At 39.7% G+C, this 19,011-nt stretch overlaps 1 protein-coding gene across 1 annotated transcript in view; it reads right to left on the bottom strand.

The window, feature by feature from the left end:
- FRMD3 (FERM domain containing 3) overlaps positions 1–4,909 on the bottom strand; it is a 104,576-nt gene extending 99,667 nt beyond the window's left edge. Inside the window, exon 1 of the mRNA XM_066339567.1 lies at positions 4,820–4,909. Coding sequence (XP_066195664.1) covers positions 4,820–4,909 — 90 coding nt within the window. The remainder of the gene's footprint in view (positions 1–4,819) is intronic.
- Between the last annotated feature and the right edge of the window lie 14,102 nt (positions 4,910–19,011).

Genomic DNA, 19,011 nt, shown 5'->3' with positions numbered 1-19,011 from the left:
ACCTATTAAATTTATATATTTTGTTTCAGGGGGGTTTTAACATATTTTGTTTCAGTTGCAACCTACAAGTTTTCTTTCATTTTTCTTCCCCTTCCACCAGGGTGGGGGTGCAGTGGGGGCTGTGAAAAAGTGTGTGCCTGATGCTTAGCTGCCATCGAGGCTTACATGATGACAGTCAGTTAAGCCAGTGATATAAAGATACATAAAATTGTTAAAAACTGAAATTACTTACAATGGGAAAACATAAATGATAAAAAGTGATGAAGTGATAAGTGGTAAGAGATAAAGTGTGTTTAGCTTTTCTGCTTGCAAACTCCACCTCACACTTCAGATGTTTATAGTGAGAAAGTGGCACCTTGTTTAGTTCGGTATTTGCTGGTACTTGAATTTTCTTAGATAGATGAGCAGTAAAGCCAATTTTAAGCCAGTAGCAGAAATTTGGATTTCACCCAAGCAGTCATTTGACTTCTGCCAGAAGAGTCATGTTCCAAGTTGTGGTGTTTCTTTACTTGGCACTGCATCGTGCTACTTTAATGTATGCCAAATGTTGAATCCCTTCCTGCTACTGCTGGTGTAGCATTTGCTCCTAAGAGGAGAAGGGGCAGCTGCTAAATGGAGATGTTAGCAAAACCCAGGTTCATTATCTTCCTTCTCAACTCCAGTATTTTCCCATTACACCTTCCTCTTAACTGCAAAATCAGGAAATGCTGCTGCTAAATTATCATGGTCTCAAGTGGCTATTGCATATTTTCTGAGAAATGACATTGCACTATGACTTCCACTATTCCTGAGAAGATCTGTGAGAAGAGGTCAATAATCAAAACATCAGAAAATCACTTAAAAACCCACTGGAAACTGCCCTTACTTCAAATTTGGTCAGTAGGACTACTACTTCACATTCTTACCTTTGTAATTTCAATATACTTAGGCAAGCATATTAGCATCTGAATCTAGAGTGAGTGCAGATTAACACAGCATGTCATTTGAAAGCTGTGATTATAAATTTCCAGTTAGAATGCACATTTGCTTTAGTTCCATTAATTCTGCAAGAGCAGACATAGGAAATAATGTGAGGGTAGGAAGAAAAGACAGTAGAACTGAAAATAAGAAATCTTATTTTGTAAAGTCTATTGCCTAGCAGATATTGCTAAGAATAATTGTCAGCCTAAAATTCCAGGATTATATAAAAATCTTTAGGGATTGTAGGTGTTCCAAACTGGTTTCTGGACTTAAACTCTCAAAGTCCAGATACACTGGAGATAAAAATGCTGACACTAAACAGTCTAGCACCTTTTAAAACAATCATAGGTATGAAGCCTTATAGTCTTAACAGTTTTCCTTTTTATAACTCTAAAGATTATAGTCAAATGTATATTACACTGTTAGTCTCAGATTTCAAACTACTTTCCATTTTCTTTGACGGCTTTGTTGTATTTAATACATGCCAAAGATGAATGGGAGATTCAGAGAAAACGAGTGAGTGTGTGTGGATGGGGGGGCGGGGATGGGGGAGCATAAGTGTAGGCAGGAGGAGCAGATACACTTTTAAATCTGGAAATTTCTTCCAGACAGAGGCACCTCTGTTGACATCAAAGAAAGCTATTTAATAAAGCACTGATAACAACTGGACCTTGTGAGAAGGCTTATTCTCTACTAAACCAAAATTTACACCACAGCATCTGTATTGAGCTGCTGGTCTGTCTGACAGGCCAGCCCAATGAGGAGAACCTGTCCTGAGGCAAGAGGACAGCCCACAGCCTTTCAGGCTCACTTGGGAATCCTGTTCAGTAGCATGCAGTGCATGTGCTAACAGCACTGGTGGCACAGTGAGAGCATTCCTCCTGAGGAGCTGCTTCTTCAAGCAGACACAGTCCCCATTTCTGGGGGAAATTACCATGCTTGCGTAGCCAGATGACAAGCTTGGCAAGTAGACCATGCACAAGTAGTAAATTCTCCATGAACATGCAGTGTTCTCAAAACTGCAGTAAGACATCACAATTTGAGGGATCCCATGAAGGCCTTCTGCTGGGGAGGGGTAACTAGGAACAAGATTTTTCCTGTTCTTTGCTCATTATAAAAATGTTCTATAGTAAAAATTAACATCTATCAAGAATAAACATTTTAAAAACTTGCAAAAATGCTTTTCTGTAATGCACAATGCTAGGATGAGGCAAAATGAGAAGGGAGAAGTAAGGACAATCCAGACCAAATGATAATGTTTTATGATATTATCATGCTCTTAATTACAGATTTTAAAAACTACTCTAAAGTTGGACTTCTAATCAATCCAGTATATCATATTTCAATTAATAAGCATTAAATGTTAGGATGAAATCTCTAAAGTTCAAAAGGTCACAAAGTAATGTGGAAATGTGTCTGCATTTGTTACCCTTGTTCTGCTGGAACATCATTGGACTGTTGACCTTTGAAGTACTTAATATTTTTAGATTTGAGGTTACTGTGTTATCTGTTAATACCTATATGATGGTGATTATGAGTGGAATTGGTTAGATTTCTTTTTAGCTTTGTTATGTATGCCCTAACTGCTGTTCTTTGGAAAGCTAATTTCTAATTGCTTCCATTAGAAAGGAAAAGGGGGAGAATAAGAGGAAAATCAAAGATAATTGAGGTTGATTGGGAGAACTATTGTAGTGGTATCACCATGTATTGCTAGACCTTGGAAGTATTAATACTAGAGGAACTTTTGGTGTACTGAAAATTCTGATTTTCTATAATCCTATTTATATTTAATAAAAATTGCTTATGGTGCTGCATACAAAACTCTTTTAATATGGTAGATATTATTTTTCCTGTAATCAGAATTACTGCATGTTTTGAATGTATCGCGTATTAACCACCTACAGTACCTCAAAATTCAAGGGGTGTTCTGCTTCATGTTAATATTGTTCCTGAAATCACCATTGACAGAAACAAAGTTCTGCTGTCTTAAAATAGATTTTCTCCTTTACTTGGCTAGAATTCATCCAGTGTTTTGAAAACTATTTTTAGTGTTTGTGGGAGGAATGTTCTACAATCGTTCATCCTCCTTCCTCTGTCAGTTCTTAAATGTGCAAGTCAGGGGAACTCTGATGTGGCCATGCTTCTCAGATGATTTGTTTATGCCTTAGGGTTTGTATACATGTGGGTTTCACAACGTGTTTGTGAGGGAGAAATATTCCCTCTATCCATAAGTACAAAGAGCTTTTTTGCATATAAGTCATTTACGATAGCTCCTGAGACTGTAAGTGGGAGCATGGGGGAGGAGCCTAATTATATCTTTAGCCTAATTATATTTTGAGGTTTTGTTTTGATGTATTTTTAATCCTGTTATTGGTTGACGTAGATCACTGGTTTTGATGCAGTTTATGTCTTCAAAGATATTTCACCAGTTGGCTTAGAAGTTGAACCATTGCTTGCAGTGAGCTGTTGCTGATGCACAGCAGTAGGATCAGGAATGTTAAACCTGTGAATTAAAGTGAGGTATACTAATCAAGGAATCATCAAAATATCACAGCTTCTTTGTCCCTTAAGCCTTTATACATAGATCATGTGAAAAAACAACTGGGTTTTGTTTTCATGGTGGGGAAGGGAAACATCACCCCATTTTTAAAATGAAGATCTAGGGAAATGTAGCACAGGAGCCTAATTTCTGCGCCTGGGAAGACAATGGAGCAGATCCTCCTTGAAGTTTTGCTAAGGCATATAAAAGGCAAGGAGGTGATCCAAAGATGCCATATGGCTTTACTAAGGGCAAATTGTGTCTGACCAGTGAGGTGGCATTCTATGACATGGCAGCAACAATCAACACAGGAAGACTGACAAATGTCATCTGCCTAGAGTTCTGTAAGGCCTTCAACATGGTGCCATGTGACATCCTTATCTCCTAACTGGAGAGACAACATGGATTTGATGGATGAACTATTCTGTGAATAAATAATTGACCGGATGGACACAAGCACGGAGTTGTGGTCAATGACTCTATATTCAGTTGGAGGTCAGTGATGTGTGGTGTCCATCAGGGCTCTGACTGCTGCTCTTTAATGTCTTTGTCAATGACACACAGACAGTGAGATTGATTGCAGATGACACCAAGCTGACTGATGCAGCTGACACATCTGAAGGACAGGATGCCATCCAGAAGGACCTGAACAAGCTCAAGAATTGGGCTCATGGAAGTCCCATGTGGTGTCACATGACCAAGTGCAAGGTGCTGCAGGTGAGTTGAAGCAGCTGCTGGTAGGGATGAACAGATGGAGAGCAGTCTGGGTAGAAGGACTTGTGGGTGCTGGGGGGAGAGAGGCTGGACACAACCCAGCCGTGGGCACTCACAGCCCAGAAAGCCAAACGTGTCCTGGGCTGCATCCAAAGCAGCGTGGGCAGCAGGGTCAGGGAGGGGATTTTGCCCCTCTGCTCTGCCCTGGTGGGACCCCACCTGCAGTGCTGCATCCAGCTCTGGCATCTCAGCACAAGAAGGACATGGACCAGTTGGAACAAGTCCAAAGGGAAATGAGGATGATCAGAGGGCTGGAGCACCTCTCCTGCAAAGACAACCTGAGAGAATTGGGGTTGTTCATCCTGTAGAAGAGAAGGCTTCAGGAAGATCTCATTGAGGCCTATCAGTACCTTAAGGGGGCTTATAAGAAAAGGGGAGAGGGATTTTTTAGATGGGTATGTAGTGACAGGACAATGGACAATGTTTTTTAAATGATAGTGCAGTTTTAGCTTAGATGTTAGAAAGAAATTCTTTATTCAGAGGGTAGTTAGGCACAGGAGCACAGTGTCTTCTTCCCCTCATGAGGAAGATGTAAACTGCAATGACCGCTCCCCTCAGTCTCCTCTCCTCCAGGCTGAACAGACCAAGTGACCTCAGCCACTCCTCATACAGCTTCCCCTCAAGGCCCTTTACCATCCTCACTGGCCTCCTTTAAATGCTCTCTTAACAATTTCATGAATTCTTATATTGTGGCACCCAAACCTGCCCCCAGCACTGGAGGCGAGGCTGCCCCAGCTCAGAGCAGAGCAGGACAATCCCCTCCCTTGCCCAGCTGGTGATGCTGTGCCTGATGCTCCCCAGGACAGGGTTGGCCCTCCCAGCTGCCAGGGCACTGCTGGCTCATGTTCAACTTGACACTGACCAGGACCCCCAGGTCCCTTTCCATGGCACTGCTTTCCAGTGTCTCATTCCCTAGTCTATCCATACATCCAGGACATACATCCATACGTCCCATCCCAAGTGCAGGATCCAGCATATCTTTGTTATACTTCATACAGCTGATGAGTGCCAATCTGTGGTTTGCTTAGGTCTCACTGCAGGGACCTTCTGTTTTTGAGGGTGTCAACAGCTCTTCCCAGTGTAGTAGCATTAATTATCAACATTATCCTCTTACTGAGTCCCAAACAGCACTGTACCAGATACTGAGAAGCAATTAACTCTACCTCAGCCAAAACCAGGACACTAACATTCCACACTCAAATTATTTTCTTCTCCTTATCACATTTTTAAATAAATCACCTGATTCAAATGACTTTGCAGCTCTCTACAGTACTTCATTTTACAGTACTGAATTCAGTCCTGTAGTTTCACTACAATATTGAAATGGCCTGAATACCGTTTTTATGCAGCACTGTGTTACAACACCATAGCTGCCATGAACCATCTTCCCCATAGATTTGGCCATCACACCAAGGCCTTTCAGTTAATCTTAACAGTATATATCTTGCCAGGCAAACAGTATTAACCATGCATATTGAGCTAGGCAAAAGGAGAAAATCAGCTCACATGAAATACTGATCTAGTAAGATTAGTATTGTTTTTTGACAAGAATTACACAACACATGCTATCTTTTGCTAGCATGCAACTTGGCCACAATTCAGCTGGTAATGCCTGTGGTTTCCCACACACTGTATTTTATTTTATGCTTCTGTCAAAGAAAGAAGATGACTAATACAGAGACTCGACCTGCATGCCATCAGATCTGCTCCCTGCTAGAAATGGCTCTTTCTATCACCCCTCTGCAACAAAGGGAGGTGCCATTCACACAAGAGGGAGGAGTCAAGTTGACTCCTGGAAAATGGACTTCTGAAAGTTGCCCTAAAGATATGAGTTGAATTTTAGCGAGACATTTTCACTGCTTGAAGGTGACACTTTTACTCAGGTACTACTGATCAACACTGAAAGGCTACTTCAGATTGGATACTAGAAAAAATTCTTCATCATGAAACAGGCTGCCTAGGTATGTGGTTGAGAATACCAGCCTTTGAGGTATTTTAAAAGACACATAGGCATGCCACTTAGGGACACGATTTGGAAGTTCTAGTTTTATGGCTGGACTTGATGACCTTAGAGGCCTTTTTGAACTTAAATGATTCTATAATTAAATGCAGAAAATGCCACTAATGCAGTTGTCTCATACTTTAAGTATGATAAAATTTTTACTCATACAAAGCACTTACTATCCAACAAGTGAACAGAAGACTTCAGCCCAACAATCCAGCTATCAAAAAAATAATTATGACCCTTTGAAAAGATCTTGAATTGACAATACTTAAAGAGGAAAACAGTAAGATGTAACCTATCATCTCTTATGCTTCTTTAAAGCTTTAGAAGTAGGTGCTTTTCCCTTAAAATCCAGTTTCTGACCACACCATCGCTTTTTACATTCTCCTTCACTTTTCTTGCTCTAGTTCAGTCATCATTCTCTTTCCTTCTTTCCATTTTCTCCAAGATTTATCGGTAAGAATTATTACAAATTATTAAAAGAAGACTTTACAAAGAAAGCACAAAATATATAGAAGTAAGAAAGCAAAATGAAGGTGACTGTCAGTAAGAGCAGGCTGCAGTTTTATATTTTGACTGTAGTGCTGTAATATATTTTAAATGACAGCCGCATCTGCCCAGAAGTGCAAACAAAAAAGTAAGCCTACTACCTGTACAAAATCCTACACTTATTTTGAGATTTTTTCCAAATTAATTCTTCAGTGTTTTGAAAGCAGTGGCTGTTGCTGAGCAGTTCTATTTGCTTACTGGTTGCTGCTGCTTATGGGTTTCCAACATGTTAAACCAGACATAGAACTATATTAAATGGTAGATTCTGGTCCACAGCCAGCTTGTACTTTGTCAAGGCTCCACCAATGGCCCATATATCCAATTCCTTTTACATTCTGGCAGAAAATTCTTCCCCCACTCTCCCAGGGCTTTGGGAAGTAGCTGCAACATGCTGCTTCAGTTCCCAATTGCTTAGAAAACATGCAGTGCTTTTTGGCATTGCAGTGCTGCAATCAGCACAGAGGAACTACTCCCTGATGCCTGTCCTTGTGGAAAGTGAATTAATCAAGGTCTACTTTCACTAGACTCAAATTAATTACGTAGTTCTTTGTTAACTGTGATATTCACAGAGTAAATATCTCAGTGGCCAAGTCAGCATGGTTCATAATTACAGATCATCATCAGGATACGAGATTTTTACCCAAAGCCTGTGCTTTGGGAAGTTGGTTATTGTGAGGCATTTCAGTGGTTCTGAAGCCAGGCCTCTAGAAAGAAACTTTCATAATCTCTCTACAAATCACCTTTTATGAAAACTTTCATCAAAATAAACAATTTGCCTTCAGTGTGTTAGGAAAGTGCATCTCAGCTTCAAAATGAGTTTGTATGCAGGAAGAAGGAGTATAGAGAAGGTAGAGCAAGAGTGCTCAACTAGTGAGAGTGTACAATACTGGCTTCAACCTGTTAAGTCACAATACCTTGCTGAATGAGGCAACAGCAACTGAAAACACATACCTGTAATTGCAAATTCAGAACCAGTCCAGGCTCTGAAACTGGGCCATACAAGTCATTAATTTCCTCCACTGAAGCAGGTACCATGTCACCTGTGCAACTTCATATTGTTGCTGATTACCCAGACCCCTGATTTATCAAGGTCTCTCTGCAGGGCCTCCTCCCATCAGGGGAGTCAACAGCTTCTCTCAGTTTTGTATAATCTGTGAACTAGCCCAGTATCCTTTCCAGTTCTGTGTCCAGGTCATTTATAAAGATGTTGAAGAGCAGAGGGCGGAGGATGGGGCTCTGTGGAACCCCTCCAGTGGCAGATTCCCAGTCTGATGTCACCCCATTCTTCATAACCCTTTGCACCCAACCTGTGACACAGGTGTTCACCCATCTCATGGCGTGTTTATCCAGCTGTGGGTTACACATTAGGTCCAGAAGGATCCTGTGAGAGACAGTCAGCTGTAACTGGTTGCCTTGTCAGCTGTGTGGGTTACCTTGTCATGAAACAAAATTAGGTTTAGCAGAAGATTAGGCTTTGCTCTCAAAGCCATGCTGGCTATTAACAGTGATTGCATTACCCTTTAGTGTTTTTCAGTAATTCCCAGAATAATCTTCTCCATAATTTTACCAGTCACTGAAGTGAGACTGACAAGCCTGCAGCTTCCAGGGTCCTTCTTTTCATCCTTCTTGAAAATGGGGACACTTGACACATTTCAGTCAACTAGGAACTCTTCAGATTCCCAAGATCACTCAAAAATCGTTGAGAGACCTCACGACAGCAGGCAGTACTGAGTATTTTTGTATTCTCAGATGAATCCCATTAGGGTCCATAGATCTGCAGGTATCCAGCTGAGCAGCAGATCCCACACAACTTCAGCTGAGGATTTATGGTTGTCACACCCACAGTCCTCCATCTCAGGACACTGGGTCTCCCAGAGCCCATCATCAGTGTTGAAGACAGAGGCAAAGAAAGCACCTAACAACTCTAGCGTCTCTGTGTCCCTCTTCATGAGGTCACCATCCTCATTCTGCAGTAGGACACTGTTTTGCCATTAATGCATTTTTAAAAACTCCATTGTTTTTGCCACCTTCAACTCCAGTTGAGCTTTGGCCACACAAATTTTCTCCTTGCAGTGATGAGCAGCATCTCTGTATACTTTCCATGTTACCTTGCTTCCACTGGGCTTACACCTTCCTTTTTTGCCTTATCACCAAAAGAAGATCCTTGTTCAGCCAAGCCAGCCTTACACTTTGCCTACTTGAGAGGTGACATTTGGGAGCTGCTGCTCTTGTACCCTTCAGAGGAGGTGCTTAAAAAGTGACCAGCACTGATGTACCCCAGCACCTTCAAAAACATTTCCTACAGACCTCACTAACTAGTTCCCTGAGAGGCCTGAAGTCTGCTGTCCCCATGCCCAGGGTTGAAGTTTTGCTGTCACATTTCCTGCTGACAACAGAAATTTTAAACTCAATTGCTTCATGGTCACTTTGGCCAACACAGTACAAATGACAACTTCATATGTAAGGCCTTCTCTGTTAGTGAGCAACAAAAAATATCAAACCTGAACAGGAACAAACCAAAGAATTCCAGGAAGGATTCTGACAGATTTGATTCTTCATCTGCAGATTGACTATAGCAGAAAATACAGAACTTGCAATACTACAAGTGACTCTGAATACTTTGCCTTTGAGAATGTATATTCAGCATGCAATTTTTTAAACAGGGCAAACAATTAAGAATATATTAAAAAATTGAAGCAAATGCCTTTGGATCACTACAAGTTAGGAAGAAAATAGAGAAACTAATATAATAAGACTGCTTATTATACAACCTGGCCAAGAATTATCCATAAAGCAAAGAGGCAAAGGACTAACTCAAATTTTCTGAATTTTGACAGTACCATGTTAAGCAAGTTTTGAGTATTCAGTATGGCTTAAACCAAAGAGTCTGTCCCAATCTTGAAGACTCTCTGTACCCTAAGTATACCCCCAACCATAGGATAGATATTATCAGGAAAAAACTTCTAAGAGATACTGTTTAACTGAACTAAGAAGAATAATAGAAGAATCTCACACTGAAAATGAAATATTCCATGGATATTTTTTTTGCAAAACTTGCTCACTACTGTACAGTAAAAGTGTAAGCGTATCTTAATATTCAAGCTACAACTACACCTTGAGGGATCCAATAGTGACTAGAATAGAAATATACTAAACTTGTATGTTGCAACTGGACTGCTGCCAGCTTGAGTTGTTGGAAACGGCATAAATAGGACTAAAACCTTTTGCAAGCATTTTATAGTCCCAAAGAAAGTCCTAAAGAAAGAACACCTGTCCAGTGAAGCTGAAGGAAACACATCAAGAGGATGAAGTCAGAGAAAGCTCAAATGTTTATACACAAATATAATCTTGTCTTTCTTGCATCAACAACAAATTGAGTCCTTGGGGTCCCAGCTGCCCTCCTCATGGGCCTATACCCAGAAAGATTCAGGAGCCCCCACCTACACACAGATTTTGCCCCATGGACACCTCCACTGCCTAATACAAGTGGCATGACACATTACCCCTATCCTGTGTAGCCCTCACCATCATTCCCAATGAACTCCATCGTTCTTCAAGCTACCAATGAAGCACTGTCCCCTGTCTCAAGGCAAGTAAGCAGCCAAACCTGCTACCAGCCAAGGTAGCAGAGGCCACCAGGGTGTGGTCAGTAGCCGTGGTGGCACAGCCACAGGCCATCACTGTCACCCCTCCATCAGATCTTGAAGTACAAAGGGATGTGTGAAGTACGTGCAGCAATGCCATGGTTCCTGTTCTTAACACTACATTGCTGAAACCTTCAGCAAGAACAGAACCTTAGCCCTGCCTCCATCCCAAGAGACAAGACATCCTTATAAAGAGCAGATGTGCAGATGTGTTATGAGGAAAGGAAAACACTCTCTGCTCAATGGCATCACAGATATAGAGAATTGGTTCAAGACCAGAGATGTTAAACGACTGAGACTTTAGTCACACATCAAAAGATAATGGGCCAGAAAGGTTTCTCTTTTAAACTATCAAGTGGTTCAGAAGCCGAATAATTGAGCTGAAAATTTCAGATAATGATAGCTTCCAGCCTTCAAAGATTTTCAGAAAAATTTTAATCCACTACCCCTAATTTTTTTTTTAAAAAAAGGCAGCTTAAAAATAAAAACCCAGAAAAATACATTAAACATGTCCTTTGCACATATGGCTGATATGTGCTTCAGTGCAGAATTTCATATACATGCACTATATGTGGTAATACTAGCAGAGGATATGGGTAATACTAGCAGTGGGTAACACTGCTTGAGGAATTGAGGAAGGATAACTTTATTAAATTATGCTGAGTTCCATTAAAAATTAAAATTTCTCCACAAGTGACACTATCTCATTTTCTCCCCCCACACACATATAGCTTTTTTAAAATAAAGAAATAAATACATTGAAATCTACAAATAAATAAGTAAATGTTTTTACTACCAAGTAATAAAATTCCCATTTACCTAAAAACCTTTGCTGATACAAGTACATCTTCTGTGATCAGTAATTCAACCTTCAGTATTACTATATAGAATTCAGTGAAGTACTGAGCAGGAATCAGAAAATTTTTCATAATAATCCTTTCTATAAATTATGTTTCATGAGAAATTGCATGTCCCAAAATTTCTCTCTCTTTAACTGAAATTGGTGTGTTTAGAGACTCATGCTTAAATACACTTTGCTCTTTCATACAGGTTAATTTAGGTTTATGAAAATGGAAGAAGCTAAAAACTTGCTTTAAATTACTTACAAAAATCATATTATTAATGGGCTTGATTACTTTTAGCTCATAAGCAGAGTAAGATATATCTTCAAAAACACATCTTATTCTCAGAAAATTATTTATTAATAAAATATATTTCCAATCTAACACTGTCTTTCTCCTGCAAAGTGCTTTCAAACATCATTTTGTTATGATAAAAAGAAAATAATACTAAAATAGGACTGACACACTTTTGTGACCTTTCTTTGAAGAATATTATGTACATTGAAAGATCTGTTTCAGTAAATGTGAATACCTGGAACCTTTATAGTTGTCTCCTCCTAAGCATAACAATTATTTAAATAAAACACAGCCTTGCAAATTTCATTTAAATTGATAATTCACTCTGTTTTGCAGGCCAGTGGCAGGAGTGCACAGGAACAGAAAGCAGCACAGTAGCACAGCCAGTACACACTCCAGCATTCTCAGCCTGACCTACCCTGCACTGTGCAATGACTGACTGGAGTCACAGACATCTGCATTTAAAGGCAGGATTTAGCCCACAAGATGAACTGCAAAGGTGGAACTACTTGCAAAAATCCCTCATCAGGCAATAATTTACAGTGGCAAGGAATGATCTTCAGTTCCAAACTAGTCAGGATTTTCACTTGCTAATTTTTGTCAATAATACCTAAAGCCAAACTGGCACTTCAGCCATTACCCACATTGAAAACCACTGGTCAAGTACACTTGATTTAAAATAACAACCAGGAAACTATTGACACACAAAATAAAAAAAATTACATTTTAATATTTGTACTTTTTCTTTCAGATTAGTTGTCTGTAGCTGTTAATCTTTATTCGATGTTAAAAAATGTTATCCAATTAAACCATGTCATTATATTGAATATACATACCAAATTATTTAGGTAATTAAATATCACCATGCCTGGGTTCAATACTTCCATTTCCATTTGGAAGACATCCTAATGGCATTCCATTTGTGTTCTGCTTTAATGGGAATGGTCACTAGAACTCAACTGAAAAGTAAACAAAATGAATGTCTACCAATTAAAATTAAACTATGCCTTAGAAGGAGTTGAAGGTGTAGTTTGTCTATGGTACTACTTTCATGCATGTTCCTGGGCTTATAAATATAATATAGAATAATAATAATATAATATAGATATATATAGAATAATATAGAATAATAATAAGATAATATAGGCTTATAAATATAATATAGAATAATAATATAGATAAGAAAATATAATACATTTTCTCATAATTTCTTCAGTTTTTATCAGTTTCTGAAATTTGTACAAGACATTGAGATGAACAATCTGTGTAATTGCTCAAGGAAAGCTATTGCTGTAAATAATGTATATAAAAATACCACTAAAAAGTAGACATCTTTTTTAGGTTTGTCACTTTCGAAAGTGTATGTTTTTTAAACAATGAAACAATCAAAGTTTCAGATTCCACTAGGTATTTAATTATTTAATCCTTAATATTGTGCAGGGAAAATTGAGCAAAGCATCTATAACAACTATTGACAACATTCTGTTATGACAATAGTTTGTAACTTTCCAATTTTTCCCTTTTTCCTGAGTTTTTCTGCAACTCAGAATTGCAGACTGGACTAGCATCATCACAGTCTGCACCAGGCATAAAATCAGCTTTACAATAGTACATAAAGCAAACAACCTCAATATTCTGAATGCTTGAATAAGATCATCTTTGTGAGAACTATGTAGCCTTACATAAATTATTTATTTGGCCTAACAGCAGTTCAGAATTGTTGCATAAAATTAACTTTCAAAGCTCATGTGATGCTCACGTGATTTAGTTAAAGAATCCTCAGTTTCTTGAAGAAACATTACTGAAGATACTAGCTATTGTTCTTGCTGAAGTCCAAGAGTGTCAGTAGATCTGTACCAGCTGGATACAATATTCCAAACTTCTGTTAACTTCAACACAGCAACCTGAGAAACCACTTACAGTATGTTTAAAAAAATGAAGACCACCACCACCAAAATGAAGTCATGCCTCTGAGAAAATGGCCCTCTTCAGTGCATTCTAACAAAATTGTAAGAATGCACAGGATTTTCATAGCAACTGCTTTTATGTACTGTCCATGTGCAGAGTCCAGATACCAAGCATAATTCAGGAAATCGAGGTGACCCATGTACCTTCCACAAATCCTCCACCATGTTGCTTCCACTGACTGTATTGGAACCACTCAGTTGGTTTCATCCACCATAATGCACATTGGAATAGCTTTTCAAAAAGAGCTAACCATTTTTCCATATTGGAACTGCTAGATAAAAACTTCAGTTTCTCGCCCTGAGCTTCTGAAGTGGTTTGCACCTGAAAACTGATTTATTTCCTGCATGGTGTTTTGCATTGAAAATTTGCTTTGAGGGGATATTGCTAAGTGGTTAAACAAACATAAGTTGTGCACACCTTAATTTAAAATTTAAAAATTTGTGCAAGGTCTGTGTATTATTCATGGTATAGTTTTGCCTAAAGCTGATGCAAATCACAACCTATTCCCACAGTAACACAGATTAGCAGTAAAGCAGTAAAAGCAGTAAAAACACATACCTTCTAACTTCCCTCCAAATCCACTCTGCTAGGAGTTGGACAAGCATTCATTCATCCAATTAGTAACATGCTTACTTAGCTGGCATCAGTGCATTTTAAGGTACCTAAACTTATGTGCCTTCGTATTCAAAGACATGGGCTAAATTAATTTCTTTGCAGCTAATGAACACATAATCTGTCATACAGTTTACTTATAACTGATTTAAAAAATTAAGTACACTAAAATTTATATGCAATGAAAGGTATATGTATTTGAATATCCCTCTCCTCCATCTCTGGTATCAGCAGTAGGCAGAGCACTATGTAAACCTACATTCACTTCTAATTAGCCAATGAAGTTAAGGAGAAATCTGCTTCAAAATTAGAAAACCACTTTCAAAAATCAGGTGTACCACATTAAACCTCACACATAATATCTCTGAGTAGTTAATGTATGATGAAGTAAGCATTAAAATGGTTTTTCTTCACATATTTGTTCAGTGTGAAAAATGAGTTCCACTCTGTTTTTTAAAAAATTATAAGTTTAATAAAAATTAAGAAAATAGATAAATTAGGAGACAGAATAAGCAAAGCCTCTCAGCCAAAGGGGCTTGGCACAAGGTCCGCCTGAAGCCCACCTCACCCTTTTAGGACTTCTGTCTTTAAGGAGCGCTGTGTTGAATATATTCAATAGATGTTAATCAAACATTCTTCTTTTGATCAGTTTTAAGTATTCCCGATTATCTTATCTAATAGATTTATTTTGTGGGTGGCTCCACTCAGTCTGGTTACATGGCTGTAAATTTTCTTCTGAGGTTCTCTGTTTTTTTTTCATTTGGATAAGAAAACAGAAAGGTAACAGTTTTTTTATGATGGTCACAAGGTTACCCCCCCTTCCCATAACTTCTAGCTTAGTGGTTTAGACGTTACAAAAAAGAGATAAAAAAACATAAAAAGACCCCCCTCAGTCTTAACTCTCTGGTATAATCAGAAAATACACACTCATTACCCTTCTAAACTCTTATTGAGTGCATAAAGTGTAATTATACATATAGTAGTCGTGTTAATATTTGCAAAAAGCCAACTATATAATATACATTTTTAACATCAGGAATAGAAAACTGACACAGTGAGTTGGCATTCTTCACCCCACAATCTTGAATCACACTAAACAGTCCTTTAAAGATAACTGTGAAATATTGAATTAAAGATATTAAAGTTATTTAACTTTGTCATTTTCTAGCAGACATTCCTTATACTGCCATCTCTCAGCACTAACATATAAGCTGATTGCCTCATTCTGAAAGTCTGTTATCTAATCTAACTTTAACTATTCTAGTTGAGTAAACTAATCTAGTCTAATTCAACTTATTCTAGTCAAATGCCTTATACAAATCAACAGAAACACTTTTTTTCCTAAATGAGGTTTCATTCTCCCTAATACCTCAACTTTTTTCCAAAACAGCAAACTATTATTGGAAGTCAGTAAGCATCTCACCTGCTCTTGCACCTTATACAATGTTCCCTAACATTTTGCTAAACCTTTGAAGTTTTCACATTAAAATTTTCACATTAGAGATGCCAGCCACTTTTGACTGTTAAAAAGTGCCATTTTTTTTAAGAATTGAAAATCATACCTCTCAAGGTCAGACTACATATGATTTGTTGTACAAAAGTGTAGCAATTTTGTAGCAATTGAAATGCTCAATAGAGTTGGAACTCACCTTTTAAACTTGTAGATAATATTAGAGACAACCCTGAAACACAGAAAATATAAATCTAGATTATATCATCCAGAAGACTGTGACCCTGCCAGCACACAAAGGAGCAGCAGCAATCAGTCAGAATCCTCCATGCCAAATTCAAAGCAAAGAAGCATTAAAATATCATTTATTATCTTCTTGGAAGCATACCTAATACACAACTAGCTTCACAGCCCATGCATGCTTGGCCTGTCAAGGAATGCTTTTAAAAATCTTACTTGTTCAGTAAATTTTGAAGTATGACAAAGTTCATGCTCTCATAACACACATCTACTTTGTTTCCTAAAATCATATTCTTAATACAAACAATCATTATTTATCCTAACCCCTAAGCAGAGAAAAGTAAATAAAGACATTATTTCACTATTGTTATTATGCGACTACATTACCCCAATATCATATCCTCTAGCCTGCCAAATACCATTTGCTCCACTGGTATCTTTCCAAAAGATGATGCAAAGATCTTTTCCATGGTCTCCTGCTTCAGCATACTTCTTCATGAAGCCAAAGTGCCTGGCTCCTATGGGGGGCTTCAACCACTCTAACATCTGTTGTAGGAAAACCACAGCAAAGCACAAATAATCCAACTGGTGGTTGGAAAGCATTGATGACAACTTTCTGCTACCCGTGATGGAAGGGCCAACCAGAAAAGCTGTGCTACTGGACATTAAATGATATAATAAGGAAGGAATGTCTGGCTGCAAATGTGAAGGTTCTGGCCTTCACTGTGGTGACCATAAGATAATGGAGTTCTGTATTGCTTGAGGAGCAATGTTGGGAGTTAGGTTTTGTTCCTTTTTACCCTAAAGAATTTTTTCCCCATAAGTTACCAAGGAGACTAAATGTCGTACTTAAGACTGTTTAACAAAACAAAGGGGTGATCGAAGCTCGGAAGAGGGTGGGGGGTTTGAGGCAGGAAAAGAGCAGAGCTTCAGGTAGAAAGCATGGCTGGGTTAGTGCTCCTGCTGGAGGATTTCCCTGCAGTCCCGTCTTGGGAAATCTGCCACCATCTGCTCGCCCTGGAATTCTGAGCTTCTCTGCCATCCTGTGAGAGCTGGGCCAGCCCTGCCCTGCTGTCGTGGTTCCAACAGTGCTGCTCGTCTGCTACAGCGTGACCCTGCATCCCTCTGCCCTGCCGGGACACCCTGCCTCTGCTCTGCCAGGACATTTCTGCCACTCCACAGCTACTGAGACTCTTTTTCCACTGTTCCCAGCTTGGTGCTCTGAGGATCCTACAAAGGCACCGAGACCTAACTGCCCTGGGTTTTTGTGAAGCAAAGTCCTCGAAGTACTGTTTTTGTTATTAATGCTGTAGTTGGGTTGGGTTTTTGTTGTTGTTGTTGTTTGTTTGTTTGTCATTACACATACCAGTAAAGAACTGCTATTTCTATTTCCAAAATCTTTTACCTAAAAGCTTTTAACTGAAAAAATTATAATTGGAAAAAGGGTGGTGGTTTACATTCTCCATTCCAAGAGAAGCTCCAGCTTTCCCTGGCAGATACCTGTCTCCCCAAACCAAGACAAGCAAATAGCCCTGGGCTTCAGGAGAGTTAACTTCCATCTCTTCGGGGATCTTCTTTGAAGAATTTAATGTAAATATCCTCTACAGAGAAGAAGGATTCTAGAGAGCTAATATTCAATGATCACTTCATCCAGACTCAAGATCAGTGCATGATGAGCAAGGAATTCCTGTCAAAACTCAAACCTAGGCAGGAGATAGGTATGAGGCGAAAGAAGGGTCAGGCCACCTGGGCTGAATACTGTGATGTTGTCAGAGTATGTAAAAATGCAACAAGGAAGGCCAAGACCCATTTGGAATTAATCTGGCCAATGACATCCAGGATAAAAAGAAGGGCTTCTTCCAATACACAAAGGACAAAAAGGAAAGTGTGAACCTGTTTCTGTGTGGAACAGGGACCATTGCAACAGATGCTGCAGAGGAAGCAAAGATACTGCTTCACACATATGAATGCCACCTTGGCTTCAGTCTTCACTGAAGACCAGCCCTTAAGAATCCCTGACCCAGGAATGAGGTCTAGAGGAAGACTTTCTCTAGGCTGAGGAAGATTGGCTTAGAGATTGCTTAGGTAAACCCGATATCCACAAGTCCATGGCCGTGATGGGAGTCCCAGAAATGCTTGAGGGAGTTGGCAGACACTGTAGCTGGGCTACTCACAACCAACTTTGAAAAATTGTGGTGAGCAGGAGACGTGCCTGAGGGCTGGAAGAAAGCAAATATCACTTTGGTCTTCAAAACGGACAAAAAGGAGGATCCAGAGAACTGCCAGTCATCCTCACCTCAGTCCCTGGAAAGGTGATGGAATAGTTCATCCTGGATGCAATCTCTGGGCATCTTGTGAAAGACAAGCAGGTGATAAGGAGTAGTGAGCGTGGATTTACCAAAAGGAAGTAATGCTCAACCGACACGGTTACCTTCTGTGATGGGACAGTTTGCTGGATAGATGAGGGGAGAATGGTGGATGTTGTTTACCTGAACTTCAGCAAGGGTCTAGGTACCGTGATATCATAAAAGGCAAAGTCAGGAATTCCGTCTTGATGAGTGGATGTGGAGGTGGACGAAGAACCAGCTGAATGGCAAAACCCAGAAGGTAACAGTCAGTAACACACAGCCTGGTTGGAGGCCTGTCACAAGTGGTGTCCCCAAGGTTCAATACTGAGTCCAATTATTTGGGGAAAGGGACAGATGCCTCCTCAGCAAGTCACTGGCAGCACAAAGGTAGGAGCAGTGGCCAATACCCCAGAGCGCAGCCTTGAAAGGATGGAGAGGTGGGCAGAGAAGAACTGCCTGAACTTTGACAAGAGCAAAGGCAGGGTCCTGTACTGGGGAAGAATAACCCCACATACCAGCTGGAAAGCTGCTCTGGGAAGAAGGACCGGGAGTTCCTGATGGACAGCAAGCTGTCCATGAGCCAGCAGTGTACTCTCGTGATCAGGAAGGCCAATGGTGTCCTGGGATGCATTAGGAAGCTCAGTGCCAGCAGGGCAAGGGAGGTGATCCTTCCACTCTGCTCAGCCCTAGTGAGGCACATCTGGAGTGCTGTGTTCAGTTCTGGACTCCTCGTGCCAGAGACATATTGGAGCTCCTGGAGCAAGTCCAGCAGAGGGCCATGAA

This window comes from Sylvia atricapilla, chromosome Z (genome assembly GCF_009819655.1).
Source record: "Sylvia atricapilla isolate bSylAtr1 chromosome Z, bSylAtr1.pri, whole genome shotgun sequence".
NCBI lineage: Eukaryota > Metazoa > Chordata > Aves > Passeriformes > Sylviidae > Sylvia > Sylvia atricapilla.
This window is presented reverse-complemented; position numbering and strand designations above follow the sequence as displayed.